The sequence below is a fragment of the Rhinopithecus roxellana genome, chromosome 21, assembly GCF_007565055.1.
Source record: "Rhinopithecus roxellana isolate Shanxi Qingling chromosome 21, ASM756505v1, whole genome shotgun sequence".
Classification (NCBI taxonomy): Eukaryota; Metazoa; Chordata; class Mammalia; order Primates; family Cercopithecidae; genus Rhinopithecus; species Rhinopithecus roxellana.
Genome location: NC_044569.1, coordinates 39,294,800 through 39,314,649, shown reverse-complemented (window position 1 = coordinate 39,314,649; position 19,850 = coordinate 39,294,800). Strand labels below are relative to the sequence as shown.

General features: G+C 54.3%; 1 protein-coding gene across 6 annotated transcripts in view; it reads right to left on the bottom strand.

The window, feature by feature from the left end:
* CTDP1 (CTD phosphatase subunit 1) overlaps positions 1–19,850 on the bottom strand; it is a 71,998-nt gene that overhangs the window by 18,565 nt on the left and 33,583 nt on the right. For 4 of the 6 annotated variants that reach the window (XM_030925920.1, XM_030925923.1, XM_030925924.1 and 1 more), the window contains 5 exons: positions 19,128–19,294; positions 16,999–18,042; positions 14,786–14,927; positions 14,420–14,626; positions 3,223–3,385 (listed from right to left, as the gene is read on the bottom strand). In XM_030925920.1, the coding sequence (XP_030781780.1) occupies positions 3,223–3,385; positions 14,420–14,626; positions 14,786–14,927; positions 16,999–18,042; positions 19,128–19,294 (1,723 nt within the window). The remainder of the gene's footprint in view (positions 1–3,222; positions 3,386–14,419; positions 14,627–14,785; positions 14,928–16,998; positions 18,043–19,127; positions 19,295–19,850) is intronic. The other 2 variants (XM_030925921.1, XM_030925922.1) reach the window with 2 other exon arrangements.

The following is a 19,850-nucleotide window of genomic DNA, read 5'->3' as shown; positions in this document are numbered from 1 at the left end:
GCATAAGAGCACACTCCAGGCCGGACCGTTCTGAAGTTCTACATCCAGGTGCATTTCATGGGCAATAAGAATCTGCAAAGTTTTAACTTTTTGTGACAGCTTGAAACTTTTTGCATGTTGCCTTCAACCTGTTTTTGGTAGACAGACGTGGCATGTAATTGTTTCAAGTGGCCTGGACAGTCATCCTGATATTGGCGAATTCTTACATCTCATGGTTTTGGGAGCACTCCCGGTGACAGCGAGTTCTTATGTCTCATGTGATTTTGGGAGCACTCCTGGTGACGGCGAGTTCTTAGGTCTCACGTGATTTGAGGAGCATCCCTGATGTGAGTTCTTACGTCTCGTGATTTTGGGAGTGCTCCTGGTGACAGTGAGTTCTACGTCTTAATTTTGGGAGGGCTCCTGATGTTAGTGAGTTCTCGTGTCTATGTGATTTTGGGAGCAGTCCTGATGTTAGCGAGTTCTTACGTCTCATGTGATTTTGGGAGCACTCCTGGTGACGGTGGCCCCACACCCGGCCTCTGTTCTTGAGGCATTTTATCGGGGTCATCACATTTCTTGGCTTCCACGTATATTAAATGCAGAATTTAAAAATGGTTAAGACAAAATTACAACGTTAATTTTCACAGCCTTCAAGTTTCTTCAATGCCGTTTCAGGTGAACGCCTACTGACATCACGCTTGATGCTGCTTAGGCACGTTCTGGACGTGGAGATCAGAAGCACGTGCTACGTGGGGGACCGTTTTTTCTTTGAAAGCAGAGACATGAAGTGAGTGGTCTGCTAGCTGTAGAAGCCTCTGCGGTTTAAACCCAAGAAGAAATCCAGATGCCTACTGGGTCTGGCATTCCCACAGCACTGACTGGGCTGAGTTCTCCAAGCTGCTCCTCATATGAGGGGCGGGGAAGCCCGTCGAGGGGGTGGGAGTGGCGTCCCCCACAGCAGGCGCAGCTCTTGGGTCAGCAGCTTTGCCCCTCCTCTGTCTACAAGGAGACCCTTCCTCTACCACTGAAGCAGCAGACGCCTAATACACTGACGTGCTGGAAACGGCCAGAGGTCTCAACACCCCTCACTCAGTGGCCCCTCCACAGGCTGCACCTGACCCTGGTTCCAGATCCACTTGACTCCCCATTACCTGAGTCCCAAAAGGAGAAGCAGCCCCCACCCCATGTATCCCCAGGATGAAGAGAGGCCACGGCAGCCTCCAGGGAGCACCACGGGGCAGGTACCCAGTTCATCTCACAGGCCCACAGGGGTGCAGGCAACGGGCCCGAAAGACAGGCTTATCTGGGGTGCAGCTGCCTCATCTGCCCCAAGCACAGGCAGTGGAAGAGGGACAGATGTGAAACGAGGCTGTCAAGCCAGGGCTGGGTCATGAGGAGCTTCCTGAGGCTGCTGTAATAACCACGCACCACGGCTCAAATGATCCAAATTCATAACCTCACAGCTGTGCAGGTCAGAAGTCCAACATGAGCCTCACAGGACCAAAATCCAGGTGTCCACAGGGAGAATCCCTTCCTCACGTCTTCTAGCTCCTAGAGGCCTCGGGTCCTTGGCACCGGGGCTCCTCTGACCCCTTCTCCTGCCTGCAGGCGCTGACTGTCTTAAGGGCCCAGGACTCAAGAGAATCAAGCAGGCTTTAAATATTCACAAACATAAAACCCTCTGGCCTCTCCCCCACGCACAGAACAATCCACCGCTGCAGTCTTCCGCTTTCAATACCATTTGTTCCCAAAGAGCCGCATCTGGGGGTCTACGATCACTTTTTATTTCTGAGAGAAAGGATTAGGTTTTGGGGTGGCTGAAAGCTGCTGAGTACATTCAAGACATCTGTCCCCCATTTCGAATTCAACCCCCTTTGATATCGAATGACTAAGAATCAAGTTGTCACCACTGCCTGAAACAGGACTGCGCGGGGAACAGATCCTGAGTCCTCCAAGCCCGACCAGGAAACCAGGAGGGAGATGGGATGTGTCAGCGGCTTCCAGGTGGGAAGAGGTAGAGTCCCTCCCTCCTCTCCTCCTGCCCCTGGTCCTAGGCAGGTGGCTGTTCCTTATATAGAACCTTCTGGAATCTCAAATAAAGTGGTCTGGGCTTATAGGTAGTGGTTGAGAAAAATTTTTTTTAGAGAAAACATTTTTGTGAAACAAAAAACAGCTAATGTACAAAAAGACAGAAAAATGGCAGAGAAATTCAGCACTCCTGAAAAAAGGTCTGATCCTCACAAGATAAACTGGTATCTAAAAGTGATAACCTGAGTTAATGAGACGAGTCTGCCCTGAACAGAACCATCTGGATTTTTCTGCTACTGTTGAAAATAAACAGGAGCTGCTTTCCTCCTCAAGAAACTTCTGCCGCCTTCTGGATGCAAACAGAATGGCGGCTCTCTCCAGAGGACAGCGGCACCAGGCGGGCAGGGAGGACGGCCTCTGAAGGGAACACGAGGACCTGAGGGAAGGGGATGGCCTGTGCCCTGACTGGTTGCGGGTGAGGACCCCACACAGGTGCCACCCACGAGGGCAACTTACAGGAGGACACGGGATGTGGTTTCCCAGGACGGTCCTTCTAAAGAGCAGTCTCCGAAGGACGGTGCTGCGAGATCACCCGCCCCAACACCCCGACTGTTGTGGAACCTTCCATCGGGCGGCCTGGGACCCAAGAGGAGAAGCACGCGGGCCAAGGGCCAGGACACAGGAGTGAAGCAGGACCCGGCTGAGAAAACCCCAACTCCACCGACGCGGCCTAAAGCTCTCTAGTGCTGTGGTAACGAGATGCTGTGAGAATCACCAGCCACTCTGTGTGTGTGTGTAAGGCCCACGTGCAGCGGACACACAGCGCTCCAGCGTTTCTCAATGGGGGCCTGTCGGCGTGGGGCAGGGGGAATCACTCCTCCTCACGACCACGAGTGCCTCCAGACCCTGTCCCATGTCCTTGGGGTGGGCCAGGAGAGCAGGAGGGGCTGGGCGGCGTTGGTCCTGGTGAAGACGCAGGCACGAATCCTAAGCCACAACTTCGACGTGTTCTCACGCCACACATTGCGGACACACCGCTTAATGCCGCTCTGGGTCTCCTTGAATAGGAAGCTCCATGAAAACCATGAGCGCTAGTCTCGAACTAGACACGACTGCACAAGTGCAGAATTCTCGCTCTGCCTCCACCCGCACACCGCAGCTCTGCGGCCCCAGCACGAGCGCGCCGTGGGCACCAGGGCGTGGTTGGCTCACCTCTTTGTCCATACTCTCTAAATCCTCCTTACAAAGAGTGTACAGCGGCATTGTCTCAGACATACTGGGCTGTCGCTTTCTTCTAGAAGGGCCAGGCTGCTCTCCGTCCGGAGCGTCAGGCAGCTCTTCGCCGAACGTCTGCGGCTGGGGTGGCGGAACCGCTCTGAAAGGAATTTCATAGGCCCCACATGAGGAAGTCAGTTTGAATCGCACTTTTCAGAACTGAGTCAGACTCCTGGCTCTCGGACTGGGCAAACACTCACACCCCAACAGGGAACCACAGGAAAACGTGATGTTTCGCCAACACGCTTTTCGGAGTTTAATAGATCAGAACTGGCTAATTGAGCCAGGCTGCGTGGCAAAACATGTTTGACTATCCTGTGGAAAAGTAACACCCAACTTCTTTTATCCACAAAACCCCCGTGAGGCAGAGAGCATCTGCTGGGCTTCAGCATCTCAGAATAAAGGGCAAAGAGACACAGAAGACTAAGCGTGTTCTGGGAACCCCCAGGACACGCCATTCACCCTGAAAACAGGGTCTGGAGAGCTACATGGCAAAATACAAAACAAGAAAATGCACCATCTCCAGGCTGCGAAAACAGATACAAAAAATGGCGCAGTGACAAAACACGTCAGTGGGCTGAAATTAAAATCATTTCACAGACCCGCACGGCGGCTCACGCTTGTAGAAGCCAGCACTTTGGGAGGTCAAGGTGGGTGGATCACTTAAGGTCAGGAGTTTGAGACCAGCCTGACCAACGTGGCTAAACCCCCTCTCTACTAAAAATACAGAAATTAGCCCAGTATGCTGGTGCGTGCCTATAATTCCAGCTACTCAGGAGGCTGAGGCAGGAGAATCGCTTGAACCCGGGAGGCAGAGGTTGCAGTGAGCCGAGATCACGCCACTGCACTCCAGCCTGCGCAACAGAGCAAGACTCCATCTTAAAAAAAAAATTCACAAAAAAACCCAGAAAAAGGTAATTCTCGTGCTTGTATGGTTAAATATTAATGTAATAAATAAACTAGAAAGGGCCAATCTTCTGTTTCAAGGATTTTTCTGCTATGTTAAAACCGCAGCTCCATTTGAAATGGTTTTTCTCCTCTATACATATCTTTCTCGATCTGGATGTGTAAATCTTATTAATATATTCTAATGCATGCCTCTGACTGCTGGAATTTAAGGCAAGCCTCTGGGAAAATGGGTGGTGCTGCCCTCCTCAGAGGCGGCTGTTTCTAGCTGCTGGTTCTTCCCTGAGTGACCAAAGGATGAGACCAGGAGGCACTGAGCGTGCGTCCCAGACACCAGCTCGCTCGGGACAGGCACAAGGATGAGGGGATAAAACCCATCCTGGTGAAGGAAAACAGGCATTAAGTCAAAGTCACAAAACTAAAAAGACACAACTGTATTAGGCTATTTACAATGAAGAGAAGATTTTCTGCCCAGAAATCTGAAGGTGCTGATCTGTGCTGTTTGGAATTCAGGACTTCCTGAGCCTTGGCAAAGTCCACTCTTCACCTTGGCCCTCTGTGAACACACGTTTCCCATCCCGCGAGCGCCACGCTTCCCATCCTGCGAACACGCGCTTCCCACGTGCATTTGGCTGAAACACCTATGTACGTATAATCAGACACATGCAGTTCAAACCAGTGTTGTTCAAAGGGCCAACTGCACTGTTATTTTAAACTGAATTAAATGTTTCAATTAATGTTAAAAACCTGTGATAATTGCTCTACTCCAGCCAAACACCCCACCTCTGAGGTCTCAGAGAAGGCCATGGGGGAGCCCGTGGGGAGCCCAACATCCAACCCCACTGGCAGCAATGAGGCCCCTCCCATCCATGTGGGAGGGTCAGGATTGTCACCAGCCCCCACTGAAGATGCAGACACTCCTCCCATGGTGCCAGCGATGACGACGTGGGGAGCCAGGACTGCCACAGCAATGGCGTCACCCCCATCCCCACATGCGTCCACCAGCAACAGCGTCACCCTCATCCCCCACTCTCAGGCATCAAAAAGAGGCCGTGTGGGGAAATGGACTCCTGTCCCAACTGGCAGGAACTAGGGGGCCTCCACTCCTGCTGGAGCATGACCCCCAACAAAATGAGTGATGGGAGAAGGTTTAAATAAGATCCAGAGTCTCCTGACATGATGTGAAAAAGGTCCAGGTTTCAATCTGATGTCACTTGCCCCAGCAAGAACCAGGAAGATCTCAAACTACGGAGAAAAGGGCAATCAACAGAGGCCAAGCTGAGGGGGCAGAGAGGCTAAGATTCATAGTGACTTACAGCATCCACGATAAAAACGCTTCAACAGGCAACTGCAAATACGCAAATGAAAAACACAGGGGGTTGGCAAAGAAACAGAAGATACAGAAATTTTATAACTGAAAAATAAAAACTAAAACCAAAAAATGTCACAGACAGACTAGCAGCAAATGAAGGAGACAGAGGAAGGCTGTGAACCTGAAAATCTAACAGAAACCACCCAACCCGGACAACAGAGAAAATGAGCTGACCAGGAAAAAGCACACAGCTTAGGGACGCACGAGATACGAAAAACCTCAGCAGCCGTGTCCCTGCCGTCCTACGCATGGCAGAGATGGCCTTGAAAAGCAGTGGCCGGAAATGTCCCAAAGACGTCAAAAGACATAAACCTTCCAACTCAAAAAGCAGAGTCAAACCTAAACAAGGTAAATCCTCCAAATCTACACCAGGACACCTCATCCTCAAACCTCAGCTAAAGATGGAGAAAAACCTTGAAGGCAATGGAAGAGAAAACACAGCTCACCTACAGGAAAAACGGCCAAAGACAGAAGATCACTCATCTGAACCACGGAGCCCAGAAGGAAGCCAGATGTTTCTCAGGCCCTGAGAAAAAGGAAGATCAACCCAGAGTCTTGTCCCGTGAAAACGTCCCCCAGCAAGGGAGAGACTGCAGCGGGCCCAGGCCTGCCCCAGAGCATGATGGACACCGCAGGGCAGGCTGGGAGGGAAGGGACCCCCTCAGGGAACTCCGCAAGGACGGAAGCAGGAATCTAGGCGAGCCCCGGAGACCCCGCTCTGGTTCTCTAGATCACACTTGACTGTCGAAACAAAAATCATAAGAAATAATCCCAAAGCAAGCAGAGGTAAGTAGAGCAATTCCTTCAAAAACACAACCAACCACAACTCACCCGAAGCAACAGGTCCTGTGAAAAGCCCTGTAACTATTAAGGAAAAGGAACATGACATTTTAAATCTGCAAAAATAAAACCTCCAGGACCAGACGGTCTCACTGGAGAATTCTCCCAAACACGTGAAAAGAAGCGGCAGGTCTACAGTCTCACCAGGGACGCTGGAGGGCGGACTGCTGGAGGGCGGACGCTTCCCACCTCTCCACGGGAGGCCACCGAGCCACAACAAACCCAGGACAGACGGCACACAATGTGACAAGTGCAGCCCCACAGGCCCCTCAACATCAACATGAAGACGCTTCACAGAAGTGCATCAAGGTTACCACACACCACAGCCAAGGGGATTGGTCTCTGGGTTGCAAGGTTGTTTTCATGTCCAAAAATCAGTCAATGTGAGCACCACATACTGACAGGCAAAAGAAGAAAAACCACACACACCAGAATATCAATCAACAAACACCGGAACAATGCAACACTCACTGGTGTTAACAACTCACAGAAACAGGAAATCCAACTTGATCAAGGGCATCTCCAGGCAGAAAACCCAGGAACAGACCACACAGGTGCACCTGAGCACACCTGAGACGCTGGGGCAGAGCAGCCGTGGGGAAGACAGCACCCGCGACAATGTCTGGCTAGGGCCAGAAAACCAACCTCAAGAGCATCGCGGGCTGAGGTGTCAAATGAAAGACTACAGATCTTTCAGGATAAAACATCAAGAAAATCTCTGGGATCTGGGACTAGGCTACTAGTTAACCTCACATCAAAAGCACGATTCCTAAAAGAAAGAAGTGATAAATAGAATCTCGTGAAAATTAAAAACTTTTGCTCTGCCAAAGACCCTCTAGAGGATGATCCGCCTGACTGGAATTCAGGGCTTCCTGAGCCTTGTCAAAGTCCACTCTTCGCCTCGGCCCTCCGTGAACGCCGCGCTTCCCGTCCAGCGAACACGCGCTTCCCATCTGCATTTGGCTCAAACACCCCTTTACGTATGACTGGACACACACAGTTCAAAGCAGTGTTGTTCAAAGGGCCAACTGCACTGTTATTTTAAACTGAATTAAATGTTTCAATTAAATGTTAAAAACCTGTGATAACTGCTCTACACCAGCCAAACACCCCACCTCTGAGGTCTCAGAGAAGTCAAGTTGCTGCCTGGGAGGAAAGGATTTGTAAGCCACACAGCCAACCAAGGACTAGCAGATGGAACACACACAGGAGGTGATGTTCAGTGGCATTATTCACCACAGAAACGCAAGTCACAGCCACAACCAGCTCAGGACACATCTATTAGAATGGCTGCAATAAACAGCACTGGCCACGCCACCTGGGTCACTCACCACCACTGAAAATGTGAAATGATGATGCAGGTATTCCAGAAAAAGGTCTGGCAATTTCTTTAAAAAGCTAAACACACACTCATCATCCAATTTAGCAACTGAACCTGCCACGGGACATTTATCCCAAAGAAATAAAAACTTCGATAGGCTAAGTATCCCATATCCAACACGCTTGAGACTGAAAGTGTTTCCCATTTTGGATTTTTGAATTTCGAAGTATCTGTGTCACACTTACGGGCTGAGCATCTGCAACTGGTGACCCCAAATCCGAATGCTCAGATGAGCACTTCCTTCCAGGGCCACGTCACTGCTCAGAAAGGTGCGAATCTTCGTGCTCAGAAAGGTGTGCACCTTGGAGCATTTCTGATTTTGGATTTTTGGACGAGATGCTCAAACTGCGCAAACATTCAGAGCAAAGGCTGGAGACAACCCAAACATCCCTCAGAGGGGGAACAGTGAAGCCACAGACGGCCCCTCCACACACCACGAGACACGGCTCAGCGAGAAGAGGACATGAACGAGGGGCGCAGAGGCTCCAGGAACCGGCCAAGGGAGAAGGGTCAACTCCAGAAGGCTGCTGACCACCGTCCACAGCACTCCGCAGAGGGCACGGTGCAGGGAGGGACAGCAGGTGGAGGGCCAAGGGTCAGGGAGGGGAAGTGGCTGAGGCTGTGAGGGCTACAGGGGAGCTGGTGGGGGTTCTGTCTGGATGAGCCCCTGTGGGTCCCAGTGATGAGCTTGTTCCCCACTTTCACAAGAGGCAACCACAGGGGAGACAGGATAAAGGGTCCAAAGGGCCTCTCTGCATTATCACTGTGAGTCAATCTACAAACATCTCAAAAAGTTTAACGAAAAAACGGAATGTTCCCACTCACCCACAGGTCCACAGTGAGCCAGGCTGCCAGCCCAGCACCAGAAAGCTCAAAGCCAGAATTAGAAACAATGTACAACATTCAAAGCCTTAGATGAGGACCAGTCCAGGGACGAAGCGCCAACTGCCCTCACCACTGAGCGTCCGGTCACAACGGGGTCTACACAGGGTTCCGGGAACAGAATGAGGAACCACCACTCTCAGGGATGAAGGGCGACAGGGCCACCTCCACAGCAGCACAACCAATGCACGCAACAGATGAGGCCTGGGGCCGCGCAGGTGCGGGAGTCACCATAAGATGGGGCGCCACGGGGAAACCGGGTGACCAATGCACACAACACATGAGGCCTGGGGCCGCGCAGGTGCGGGAGTCACCATAAGATGGGGCGCCACGGGGAAACCGGGTGACCAATGCACACAACACATGAGGCCTGGGGCCGCGCAGGTGCGGGAGTCACCATAAGATGGGGCGCCACGGGGAAACCGGGTGGCCAATGCACACAACACATGAGGCCTGGGGCCACGCAGGTGCGGGAGTCACCATAAGATGGGGCGCCACGGGGAAACCGGGTGACCAATGCACACAACACATGAGGCCTGGGGCCGCGCAGGTGCGGGAGTCACCATAAGATGGGGCGCCACGGGGAAACCGGGTGACCAATGCACACAACACATGAGGCCTGGGGCCGCGCAGGTGCGGGAGTCACCATAAGATGGGGCGCCACGGGGAAACCGGGTGGCCAATGCACACAACACATGAGGCCTGGGGCCGCGCAGGTGCGGGAGTCACCATAAGATGGGGCACCACGGGGAAACCGGGTGGCCAATGCACACAACACATGAGGCCTGGGGCCACGCAGGTGCGGGAGTCACCATAAGATGGGGTGCCACGGGGAAACCGGGTGACCAATGCACACAACACATGAGGCCTGGGGCCGCGCAGGTGCAGGAGTCACCATAAGATGGGGTGCCACGGGGAAACCGGGTGACCAATGCACACAACACATGAGGCCTGGGGCCGCGCAGGTGCGGGAGTCACCATAAGATGGGGTGCCACGGGGAAACCGGGTGACCAATGCACGCAACAGATGAGGCCTGGGGCCGCGCAGGTGCGGGAGTCACCATAAGATGGGGTGCCACGGGGAAACCGGGTGACCAATGCACGCAACAGATGAGGCCTGGGGCTGCGCAGGTGCGGGAGTCACCATAAGATGGGGTGCCACGGGGAAACCGGGTGACCAATGCACACAACACATGAGGCCTGGGGCCACGCAGGTGCAGGAGTCACCGTAAGATGGGGTGCCACGGGGAAACTGGGTGACCAATGCACACAAGAGATGAGGCCTGGGGCCACTCAGGCGTGGAACCCACCTTGAGACGGGGTGCCACGGCGGAACCACACCAGCGCTGTTACAAGGGTGTGAGGGTGGCTGCAGGAGACCACACTGGACTCCTGTACAGGCGGAGTGGTCCTGCAGGCACCAGGGGTCCACACGTGGAGGGGCATTGCGGACACAGGTCTATGTAGTGCAGGGGACTGGGCAGGTGCCACACGAACTCAAACAAGCAGGGGGGACTCTTGGATTAAACCAGAAGAAACCCCTCTGCCTGCTCCTCCAAGAAGGAGGCCTACAGAGAAAAGGTAGAGTGTGACCAGACGCGTGGCCGAGCCACACAGGCCCAGGTCCTCACTGCAGCAGGAAAGCCCCGCAGAACTCCTGCCGGCTGGTCCCGTTTCCTCGGACTTTCAGCACTATGTCTAGCCTGGGGAAGGAGACATTCAAGCAGGCATTACTTTTTTCTAATATAAATAGGCAGTTTCATCAATTTTGAAAACCATCAAAAAGCAGAACCCAGGCTCATGTTAGGAGAACCCAGTTTCCAACACGTCCAAGTGAAGGGAGAGACATTTCCTTAATGTGGCAAAGGTGTGCCCACCTGCAATCACCCAGGCCAGGCGGCCCACTGCCACGGCCACAACAATGCTGCTGTGGCAAAGGTGTGCCCACCTGTAATCACCCAGGCCAGGCGGCCCACTGCCGCGGCCACAACAACGCTGCCGTGGCAAAGGTGTGCCCCCCTGCAATCACCCAGGCCAGGCGGTCCGCTGCCACGGCCACAACGCTGCTGTGGCAAAGGTGTGCTCGCCTGCAATCACCTAGGCCAGGCGGCCCACTGCCGCGGCCACAACAACGCTGCCGTGGCAAAGGTGTGCCCGCCTGCAATCACCCAGGCAGGCGGCCCGCTGCCGCGGCCACAACAACGCTGCCGTGGCAAAGGTGTGCCCGCCTGCAATCACCCAGGCCAGGCGGCCCACTGCTGCGGCCACAACAACGCTGCTTCCCGCCACCAAACTGACGATTATCGCAACCTAACAAATCATATTACCATCCTTTCATATAAATGAGCTGGTATTAACTGATTATTGGTATTTTGGTGCAAATTACACTTTCAGATTAAAAACAGCAAAAGTCAACTTATTCAAATGAACTGCAGCCCAGTGTGCGTCTTCCTCACGAAAGACAGGCAGAGCTGAATGGTGGTTTATGACGTGCCGTTCGAAACTGAACTGCTGCTGTTCATGTAAACTATACACATTTCAGAACACATACACAGTTATCGGTTGCTATATTATTAGTGTCACTCAAGTAAAAGTGTTTGACTTTCTTCAAATCCAGCTTCCCATCTGCAAGTATGTTTTCAGGTAACAATTATTTTTTTCTCATTGATCTTAGAAATTCCTAGCTCACTTCAAGCAAGGCTGAATTATTAAAAAACCAGTTTTGTATCTAATCTTTAACCACTTTGTGTAGTTTTAAGACAATGAGGACAGGAGCTTGAGACCAACCTGGGCAACATGGTGAAACCCTGTCTCTACTAAAAATACACAAATTAGCCGGGCGTGGTGGCATATGCCGGTAATTCCAGCTGCTGAAGAGGCCGAGGCATGAGAATTGCTTGAACCTGAGAGGCAGAGGGTGCTGTGAGCCAAGACTGCACCACTGCACTCCAGCCTGGGCGACAGACCAAGACTCCGTCTCAAAAAAATAAATAAATAAAAATACTGAAGAAAAAATAAGTCAAAGGTTTGTGATTTTACTTCAAAAAATTTTTTTCTGAGACAGGCTCTCACTCTGCGGCCCAGGACGGAGTACAGGGCGCGGTCACAGCTCACTGCAGCCTTGAACTCCCGAGCTCAAGCGATCCTTGTGGGTCCACCTCCCAAAGCACTGGGACTACAGTGCCAGCCCCTGAACATTTCAGTCAACAGTATGAAAAGCAGCATCTAAAGAACAGGTGCTGTTCACAGTACTGATCGTGTGGCTGCTTTAAACTATGTGAGCGTTTTGCAAAACTGCAATTTCAAAGCTAAATCTCAGCAGTGTCACTTCAACGCACGTATCTGTCCTGCCATCATGCTGCTACTGATTAGAATTACAGCACACAACAGACCCTGACTTCCTAAATATGGGGTCTCTGCATCATTTGGCTCTAGGTGGTGCTGGCCTGTTCACTGACTGGCCCACAGCAACCCCATAGGCCAGGTTCCACCATGCTGTCCTCAGAAGGGTCCAGGAGCTTTGTCAACGGGCTGGAGAGTTGGAATTAACTGAGTCAAACGAAGGAATAAGAGTTAGCATCAAAGGACTAAGCCCTGATTTACGGAAAGAGACCTGTTCCCAGTCCCCGGAATCACCGCTGCGGTGAGGGGCTGTGGGCTGGGCCTGAGCAGCTTCAGGGCAGGGCTGGTCACCAGAAGGCTTTACAGGAGCAAGTGGGCAGTGGGTGGGATCAGCCGTGCCTTCGCCACAGACGGAGGACGCAGAGCTTCCGGGGGACACGCGCCGTGCTCACGACCCTTCTGGACCCTGCCCCATGCACCCCCTCATTTGGCTGTTCTTGAGCCTTTAAAATAAACCGGTACTGCTGAGTGAAATGTTTCCCAACGTTTCGTGAGCTGATTCAGCAGACGATCAAAACTGCGCAAGTCTGTGTCTGGGGACCCCCAACCCTGTGGCCAAGCTGGACGGTGAGGGGCCTGGGGGCCCAAGACGAGGGCAACCCTCAGACGAGGGACTGAGCCCATACACTCAAGGCCTGATGCCAACTGTGGGTCGTCAGCATCAGAAACAAGTTGAACTGCAGACACCTGTTGGCTTCGAAGAGCTAGAACAGCAGTGTTGGAAAGACACCTCGTATGAAAAGCCCAACCAGCCCCGCGACAGGAAGCCCTTCTAAAGACCAGAAACAACATCACCATCAGGATGCCTTCTTAATGACAGGAGACAACATCGTCACCCGGACATGACGGGAGGTGACATCACCACCAGGCGCCTTCCTAATGACTGGAGGTGACACTGTCACCAGAATGCCTTCCTATCCTTCAGGATGACACCATCTCTGTGTAGCTGGGGATCCTCTTCCCTGTCATCAGAATGGAGAACCTCGGACTCATCCCAAAACCCCCATCCCCCAGGTCCCAGCGCGTTGCCAGGCTGCCACACAGTAGGCCACCCTGCACCTGCCCACCTCCCAGTCGCCCAACCCGACTCCTCCTCTTAGCAACACTCCCCACTGTGACCTCAAGGGCCGTGAAATCAGCCAAGAGGGGCACACGCTACTCTCCAGAATCACAAAAGACAAAACACAATCTATGAAACAGAAAACCTGGGAGGAACCAGAGTGCGTTTCCAGAGGGAGTGGTCTCTCCCAAAAGCGGACTGGGCTTTGTCGTGGAGCCTGGCGGGGACTCCTTACTCACCTGCCCAGCCAGGCTCGGGAGCTGCCGCCCACTGTGCAAAGGCCATGCTGTGGCCACCCCTGCTCCTGACCTGGGAGGGCCATGCAATCCGGGCCTCAGTGTCCCCACGCAGGGACGGTGCCGGATCCTGCAAGGGCTCGAAAAGGATACCAAGCCATACCTCTCCATCTCCCCATTAACCATGAGCACCCGTCTCCCTCTAGCAGCCCGCGTTCTGCGCCCGTCGCAGGATTTGAGGCGTTGTGACCTGTCAGAGGGCTTCCAGGGGTGAATACACACCAGCTCTTGGTGGGTGCTCCTCGCCCAGGTCAAGTTTAATCTAGTTAAACTTTTGGTGAATTTCAAAGCAACAGCCATGGTACAAAGACTCCTCATTTAAATCTCCAAGAATGTTCCATGGGGTCTGTAGGGGCCACAACCTCAGGCTGACGGCTGATCTCCGGTCCACACCGGTGAACAGGCACAGAAGCCACGTGCTCAGGAAGCATCACCTGGGGCCTGCAATTTCGCCTCTCCAGGGCAGCACAGATCCCGGCTACCAATGCCTTCCAGTCCAACCAAGTTTCCCTTCCTCACGGTGCTGTTTACCAACCGCCACTGCCACCACCCCTGCGTCTGCTCTGTGTGGAAACCAAGAGGGCAGCCCAGGGTCTGGCAGAGCAACGAATGTGGAGCCGGCCGAGAGCAGCCAGTGAGGCGACGGGGGCGGGGGGCTCAAAACCAGCCCTGCTCTGCCCATTCTCTGCTGAGTGTTCCCAGGACCGAGTGCTCTGCGGGGCGGCCACAGGTGTGCACATGCGGGTGCCTGGACAACATCTGAGAAGCTGGTTGGGGTTTTTTTTTTCAGTTTTGGGAACCAAGAGAGGACAGAAGAACAAAAGGACTCAAGAGAGCAGGTGGGGGCGGCGTTCCCACAGGCGGAAACAGGAGTCACCGTCTGCGGCCTCCACCCACCCTCACGTTGGGCAACTGGAGCCATCCCCCTAACGGCCCAGAGCAGCAAGCTTGAAGAGCCCTCACTAGCTGGGAGCAGCGGCTGCACCGCCATGTACCTGAAGGAAGAGGGCTCCTGGTGGACGGGTAGGGAGCTGGGGGGCGCTGGGGGCCCCCGGGCGCCCGTCCTGATGAGCTTCCCCGTGTTGGAGTCGTAGATTCGAACCTCGGGGCCAGGCTGGGCCTTGGGAAGAACCGGTACTGGGTGGAACAAGGTGGTGGGGGGCACACCCTCCCGGTCGGGAAAGGCTGCAGGACTGTTCTCCCTGTCAGGAGGAAGAGAACAAGGGCCATGAGCAGGGCGTCCAGGCGACACAGGGCAGGCACGCAGGGACATCTGGCGGGCATTGCCTAGGTGCGTGAACCAATAGCTGTCCGGTGAGGGAACGCCTGGCAGGGATGTGCTGGGTGCAGCGAGGACCCACCTCTGTGCCTTGGTGTGGTCGTCCCTGAGCGGGAAGAGCTGCTCCTCCACCTTGTCCCAGCGCTCCAGGCAACTCCACAGCCAGTCAGGGTTGACCACGTGCAGGTGTCCGCACTCCTGCGCCTGCAGCACCTTCTCTGTGCCTGCGGGAGACCCAGCTGCGTCAGGCTGTCTTGGCCAGCACTGGAGGCTCAGGGCCCACATCTGGCTGCACCCCACCAGGGCCCAGGGCCCTCACCCAGCTGCACCCACCAGGGCCCAGGGCCCTCACGCGGCTGCATCCCACCAGGGCCCTCACCCAACTGTACCCCACCAGGGCTCAGGGCCCTCACCCGGCTGCACCCCACCAGGGCTCAGGGCCCTCACCCGGCTGCATCCCACCAGGGCCCTCACCCAACTGTACCCCACCAGGGCTCAGGGCCCTCACCCGACTGCACCCCACCAGGGCTCGGGGCCCTCACCCGGCTGTAATCACCAGGGCCCGGGGCCCTCACCCGGCTGCACCCCACCAGGGCCCTCACCCAATAGTACCCCACCAGGGCTCAGGGCCCTCACCCGACTGCACCTCACCAGGGCTCGGGGCCCTCACCCAGCTATAACCACCAGGGCTCAGGACCCTCACCTGAGCTGTATCCCACCAAGGGCCTCACCTGGCTGCACCCCACCAGAGCCCAGGGCCCTCACTCAGCTGCACCCCACCAGGGCTGCCCACTGCAGGTTCCCATCTCCCAAGCCAGGGGTAAGCAGCCATGGGGGGAAGTGGTGGATCTCAGACGAGGAGCCGGGCACAGCGGGTGACATGAGCATGTGTTCAGGAAGGCCCGTCAACAGTGAGGCCACAAACACAGAAGAAAAAGAAACGTGAGCACAATTCGGGGGGAAGGAAGGAAAGCGAAAGAAGGGTCAGGAGCTGGGCAGACACAGGGCAGGGCAGACGGGCACCTGAGGGGCCAAGGAGGACCCCAGCCTGGCCCACCTCCATGCTCAGGAGAGAAGAGCCAGGGCAGATGGGCACCCGAGGGGCTCAGGAGGACCCCGGTCTGGCCCGGCTCCATGCACAGGAGAGAAGGATCAGGAGCTGGGCAGACGCGGGGCAGGGCAGACGGGCACCTGAGGAGCCACGGAGGACCGTGGCCTGGCCCGGCTCCATGCTCAGGAGAGAAGGGCCTGACTGCCCATGGGAGGCCAGGGCTTGGCTTTCTCTTGGGATCAAGGGTTTCACTGGGCTCCACGGAACGCCTGCCTCTGCCCTGCAGCCAGCACCTGGCTACTTCACACTGAGATGGAACCTTCCATTTCCCCTTGATTCAAATGCTTTACTGAGCACATGCATGTCCAACACCACGTGACACGGACTAGAGGCGTGGCCTCAAATAAGACCACACTTGCTGCCAGGGAGCGTGCGTGGACAGGGATGAGTGCCACCCCACAAGGCTATCCTGAGCCCTGGAGGTGGGGCCACGCACTGACAAACCCTCTCAGGAAATGCCGCCAGGACAGGAAGCGCAATTGGAGGAGCAGACCTGAAGTGATTCAGGTAATCTTCATTCGGGGAAAACCCAGGTGCTTACGGGAGCATTTTCACAGAATAACTAGAATAATGAGATATTTGGGTTTTTAAGCACTGGGATGCCAAGTCTTCCTTCAAGATTCACCTATCGCTGAAAGGTTCTGTTTTATTCGGCAGACATTTCAACATGTCAGAGCAGCCTGCCCTGTCTGGGACAGGTTTCACCATCAGGAGACAGCTGGCCTGTCCTCCGCTCTCCCTCCCAGCCACAACGTGTCCTTCTACGCACGTTTCAGCTGAAACTTTGCACTTAGTTTTCTAACTCAGAGGGTTTGTCAACCTTTTACCTGCAAACTGAGGGCCTCGCATCTGTTCCTGCCTTGAGTTTCTTCACTACACCCCATCACTGATTCCCTGTTCTCTAATCCAGCCATGGCTTACTCCAGGGAGAAGGCTGAACTTTCTACACCGCACATGAGTAACTCACACCACCCAACAGTGTGCGCGATGACTGTGGTCCAAAAGCATGAACGTGCCTGAACTCGAATTTCACCCAACGTCATGATCTATTCTTAAAAGACGGTGATTCTGGGAAATGTTTCTAAAAGTTGAATGTGAGATAAACAGCAACGCCAGCTCTAAGGAGTGCCTGCAAGGAGACGGCGGGCCTGACCATGCCCAGGGCACAGGGAGGCAGCACTCACCAGCCCGCGCGGCGATCAGGTGCGTGGCCCTGTCAGGGGCGTCCGGGCTCAGCACCAGCCGAGTGAGGATCTTTGCTCCCAGCGCCGTGGCGTGGTAATGCTCCCGCGTCTTCTCTATCGGGAAGTTTGTCGGGTGCAGTCCACTGAAAATTATGGCCACATCGGCCAGCACCTTGCTCTTGAGTTCCGGCACGATCTTGCGGATGTCCGGCGCCTCCTCGATCTCCTTGTTGAGGAAGCGGTCGTACTTGGCGTAGTAGTCGGTGTGCACACGCACCAGGATCTCCTCCAGGTAGATGAGGTGGTCATCCTCGTCCGTGTCTTCCTCCTCCTCCTCCTCCTCCTCCACACTCTGGTCCAGGGACTCGCCCGCGGTGACACCCGACAGCTCGCTGTTCTGTGACTCGGTCTCCGCCTCCTTCCTGTCGGCACAGCCATTGCCCAGGCCACAGAGGCCGTCCCGCTCGCCCTCCTCCTGCCCACCCAGCTCGGGCCCCTTGTCTGGGGCATGCGTGCCAGGCTCAGCCTCTCCGGGGAGACTCAGTGCTGCAGGCCGCCCCGGCTCCAGGGAACTGCCCTGTGCCAGCGCCCCGGCTCCCTCTGGGGCGGCCTTTGGCTTCTGCTGGCTTCTCTTCCCCTCACTTTCGCCGTCAGAGGCGGAGGAGGAAGACTTCGTGCCCTCGGACTCGCTGCTCTCGCTATCGCTGGATAAGTCGAAGTCCAGGTCAGTGCCCGTGGCACCCTGGGCAAGCTGCTGTCCTGGTGCTGCCCAGCCACCCTGCGCACAGGATCCTTGGGGCTCAGGAGTGCCTGCCAGCTCTCCGCTGCTGGTGGGGGCCTGGGCAGGGGGCCAGGTGTCCCTCTCGTCCAGTTTCCCGGGGCGGGGCAAGTCCTGCAGGGCGGCAGCCTCACTGCCATTCAGCTCTTGAGCTGGCTTCTCCAGGCCATTGCTGGGCTCCACTCCAGGGGCCTGCATTCCCCCCTCGGGCTCTCTCACGGGTGGAGCTTGCTCTGAGATCTCGGTGCCTCGAGAAGAATGATTTACTAAATATGCATGCAAAAGGAAAAGTTACCGCTATTCAGCATTAAACATTAAACAACGTTCCAAGTTAAAGGAGCACCCTTCTTCATGGCTGTGAACTCCGGCCACCCTCTAGACCAGGCCTTGGCAACCTTGCTGTGAAGAGCCGGACGGGGTGAGCACCCCTTACCCGAAGTGCATGGGACCACAGATGTTTTGGACACTGAATGTTTTTCTGAGTTTGGAGTATTTGCGTTAAACTTACCACGTGAACATCCCAAATCTGAAAAATCCAAAATGCTCCAATGAGTATTTCCTTTAAGCACCATGTGGGCACTCAAAAAGCTTTGGATCTGGGGGAGGAAGGATCCTCCATCTATAAGAACGACTGGAGGTTTCCAGGCTGCAGACCTGGCGCCACCGTGGCCACAGTTTCCCAAGCCCCGGTCTGGAGGAAGTCAGCAACTTCACGCTGACCCCACCCATCTGGTGAAAGTCTCTACCTTCTACAGGAATGACCCCAGTTCCACCCTCTTCTGGTTTTAACCTCCAAGTTCCATTTTAGTGACTAGAGCAGTAAATATATGCCTCAAAATATGTATTTTTAAAAACTAAAGGTCAAAAACACTTAAGTTTTCATAGGGTGGACGTCAGCTGCATGCCTGCCTGACAGGTTAAACCACACTGCTCTCGGGGCCCCAGCCAGTGCCAGGCCTGAACACTGCACTCCGGGAACGGTTCTTCCCTGCAGCCACTGCCCCCACATTCGCTCTCTCTACAGAATGCCATGGCCCAAGGCCCAGGGGTACGTTTAAGGAAAACTGGGATGAGAGGAGTTATTCACATGTTAGGTTAAACAGCATCCTTTAGTTTTTATTCAACTGGGAAAACGCTTAAGTGAGGGCCATTTTTTTTAAAGCCCAAATCGAAATGACATAATATCCTGTTTTTCAGTACTATATAAATAAATCCAATAACCTCTATTGAAACACAAATAAAAAAACAAAGCGTATCTTGAATTTATAGCAGTCAAAATAGAGATAAGAAATAAGAAGAGCTAAACGATAAGCAAATGTAATTCTGGAGAATCAGGAAGGAGGTTACCCACCTTTCCTTCTCGTCTGAGAGTCTCGGGACCCAGGGGGCGCATTCATGTCACCTGTGCCCTGGAAGTACACGTATTTCTTCACAGTTATCAGATTGGGGGCAAACTTCCAGACATCTTCTCGATCATCAATAATGCAAACCATTGAGTCTCCACAAGGAAAGAGATTTCTACAAGTGAAAATGTATAATTCACACAAAATAATAATTAAAAGAGTTTAAGATTCTAACCCACATGTAACCAGCAGACAGCGGGTTAATCAGAAACTGACACCACCCACCCCGAAGCCCTTTCTGTTTGGGTCACATTTAAACCTCAGTAACATCTTCTCCACTGCTTCTGATTCTCCTTCAAGCCGGAGTTCGCAAACTCTTTCTTAAAGCGCCAGAGTCACCACTTCAGGCATGAAGGGCCACAGGGATGAAACCCAACTCTGACCGCGTGGGCATGGCCATGTTCCAATAAAACTTCATGTACAAACAAGGCTGGGTAGCCTAAAGGCCAGAATTTGCTGACTCTGAAAACAGACCGGGATGGGCTGTGTGGCTCATGCCTGGAATTCCAGCGCTTTGGGAGGGCCGCTTGAGCCTCGGAGTCTGAGACCAGCCTGAGCCACACAGTAAGACCCTGTCTCTGCAAAAAATACGAAAGTTAGCCAGGTGTGGTGGTGTGCACCTGTAGACCCAGCTACTCAGAAGGCTGAAGTGGGAGGATAGCTTGAGCCCA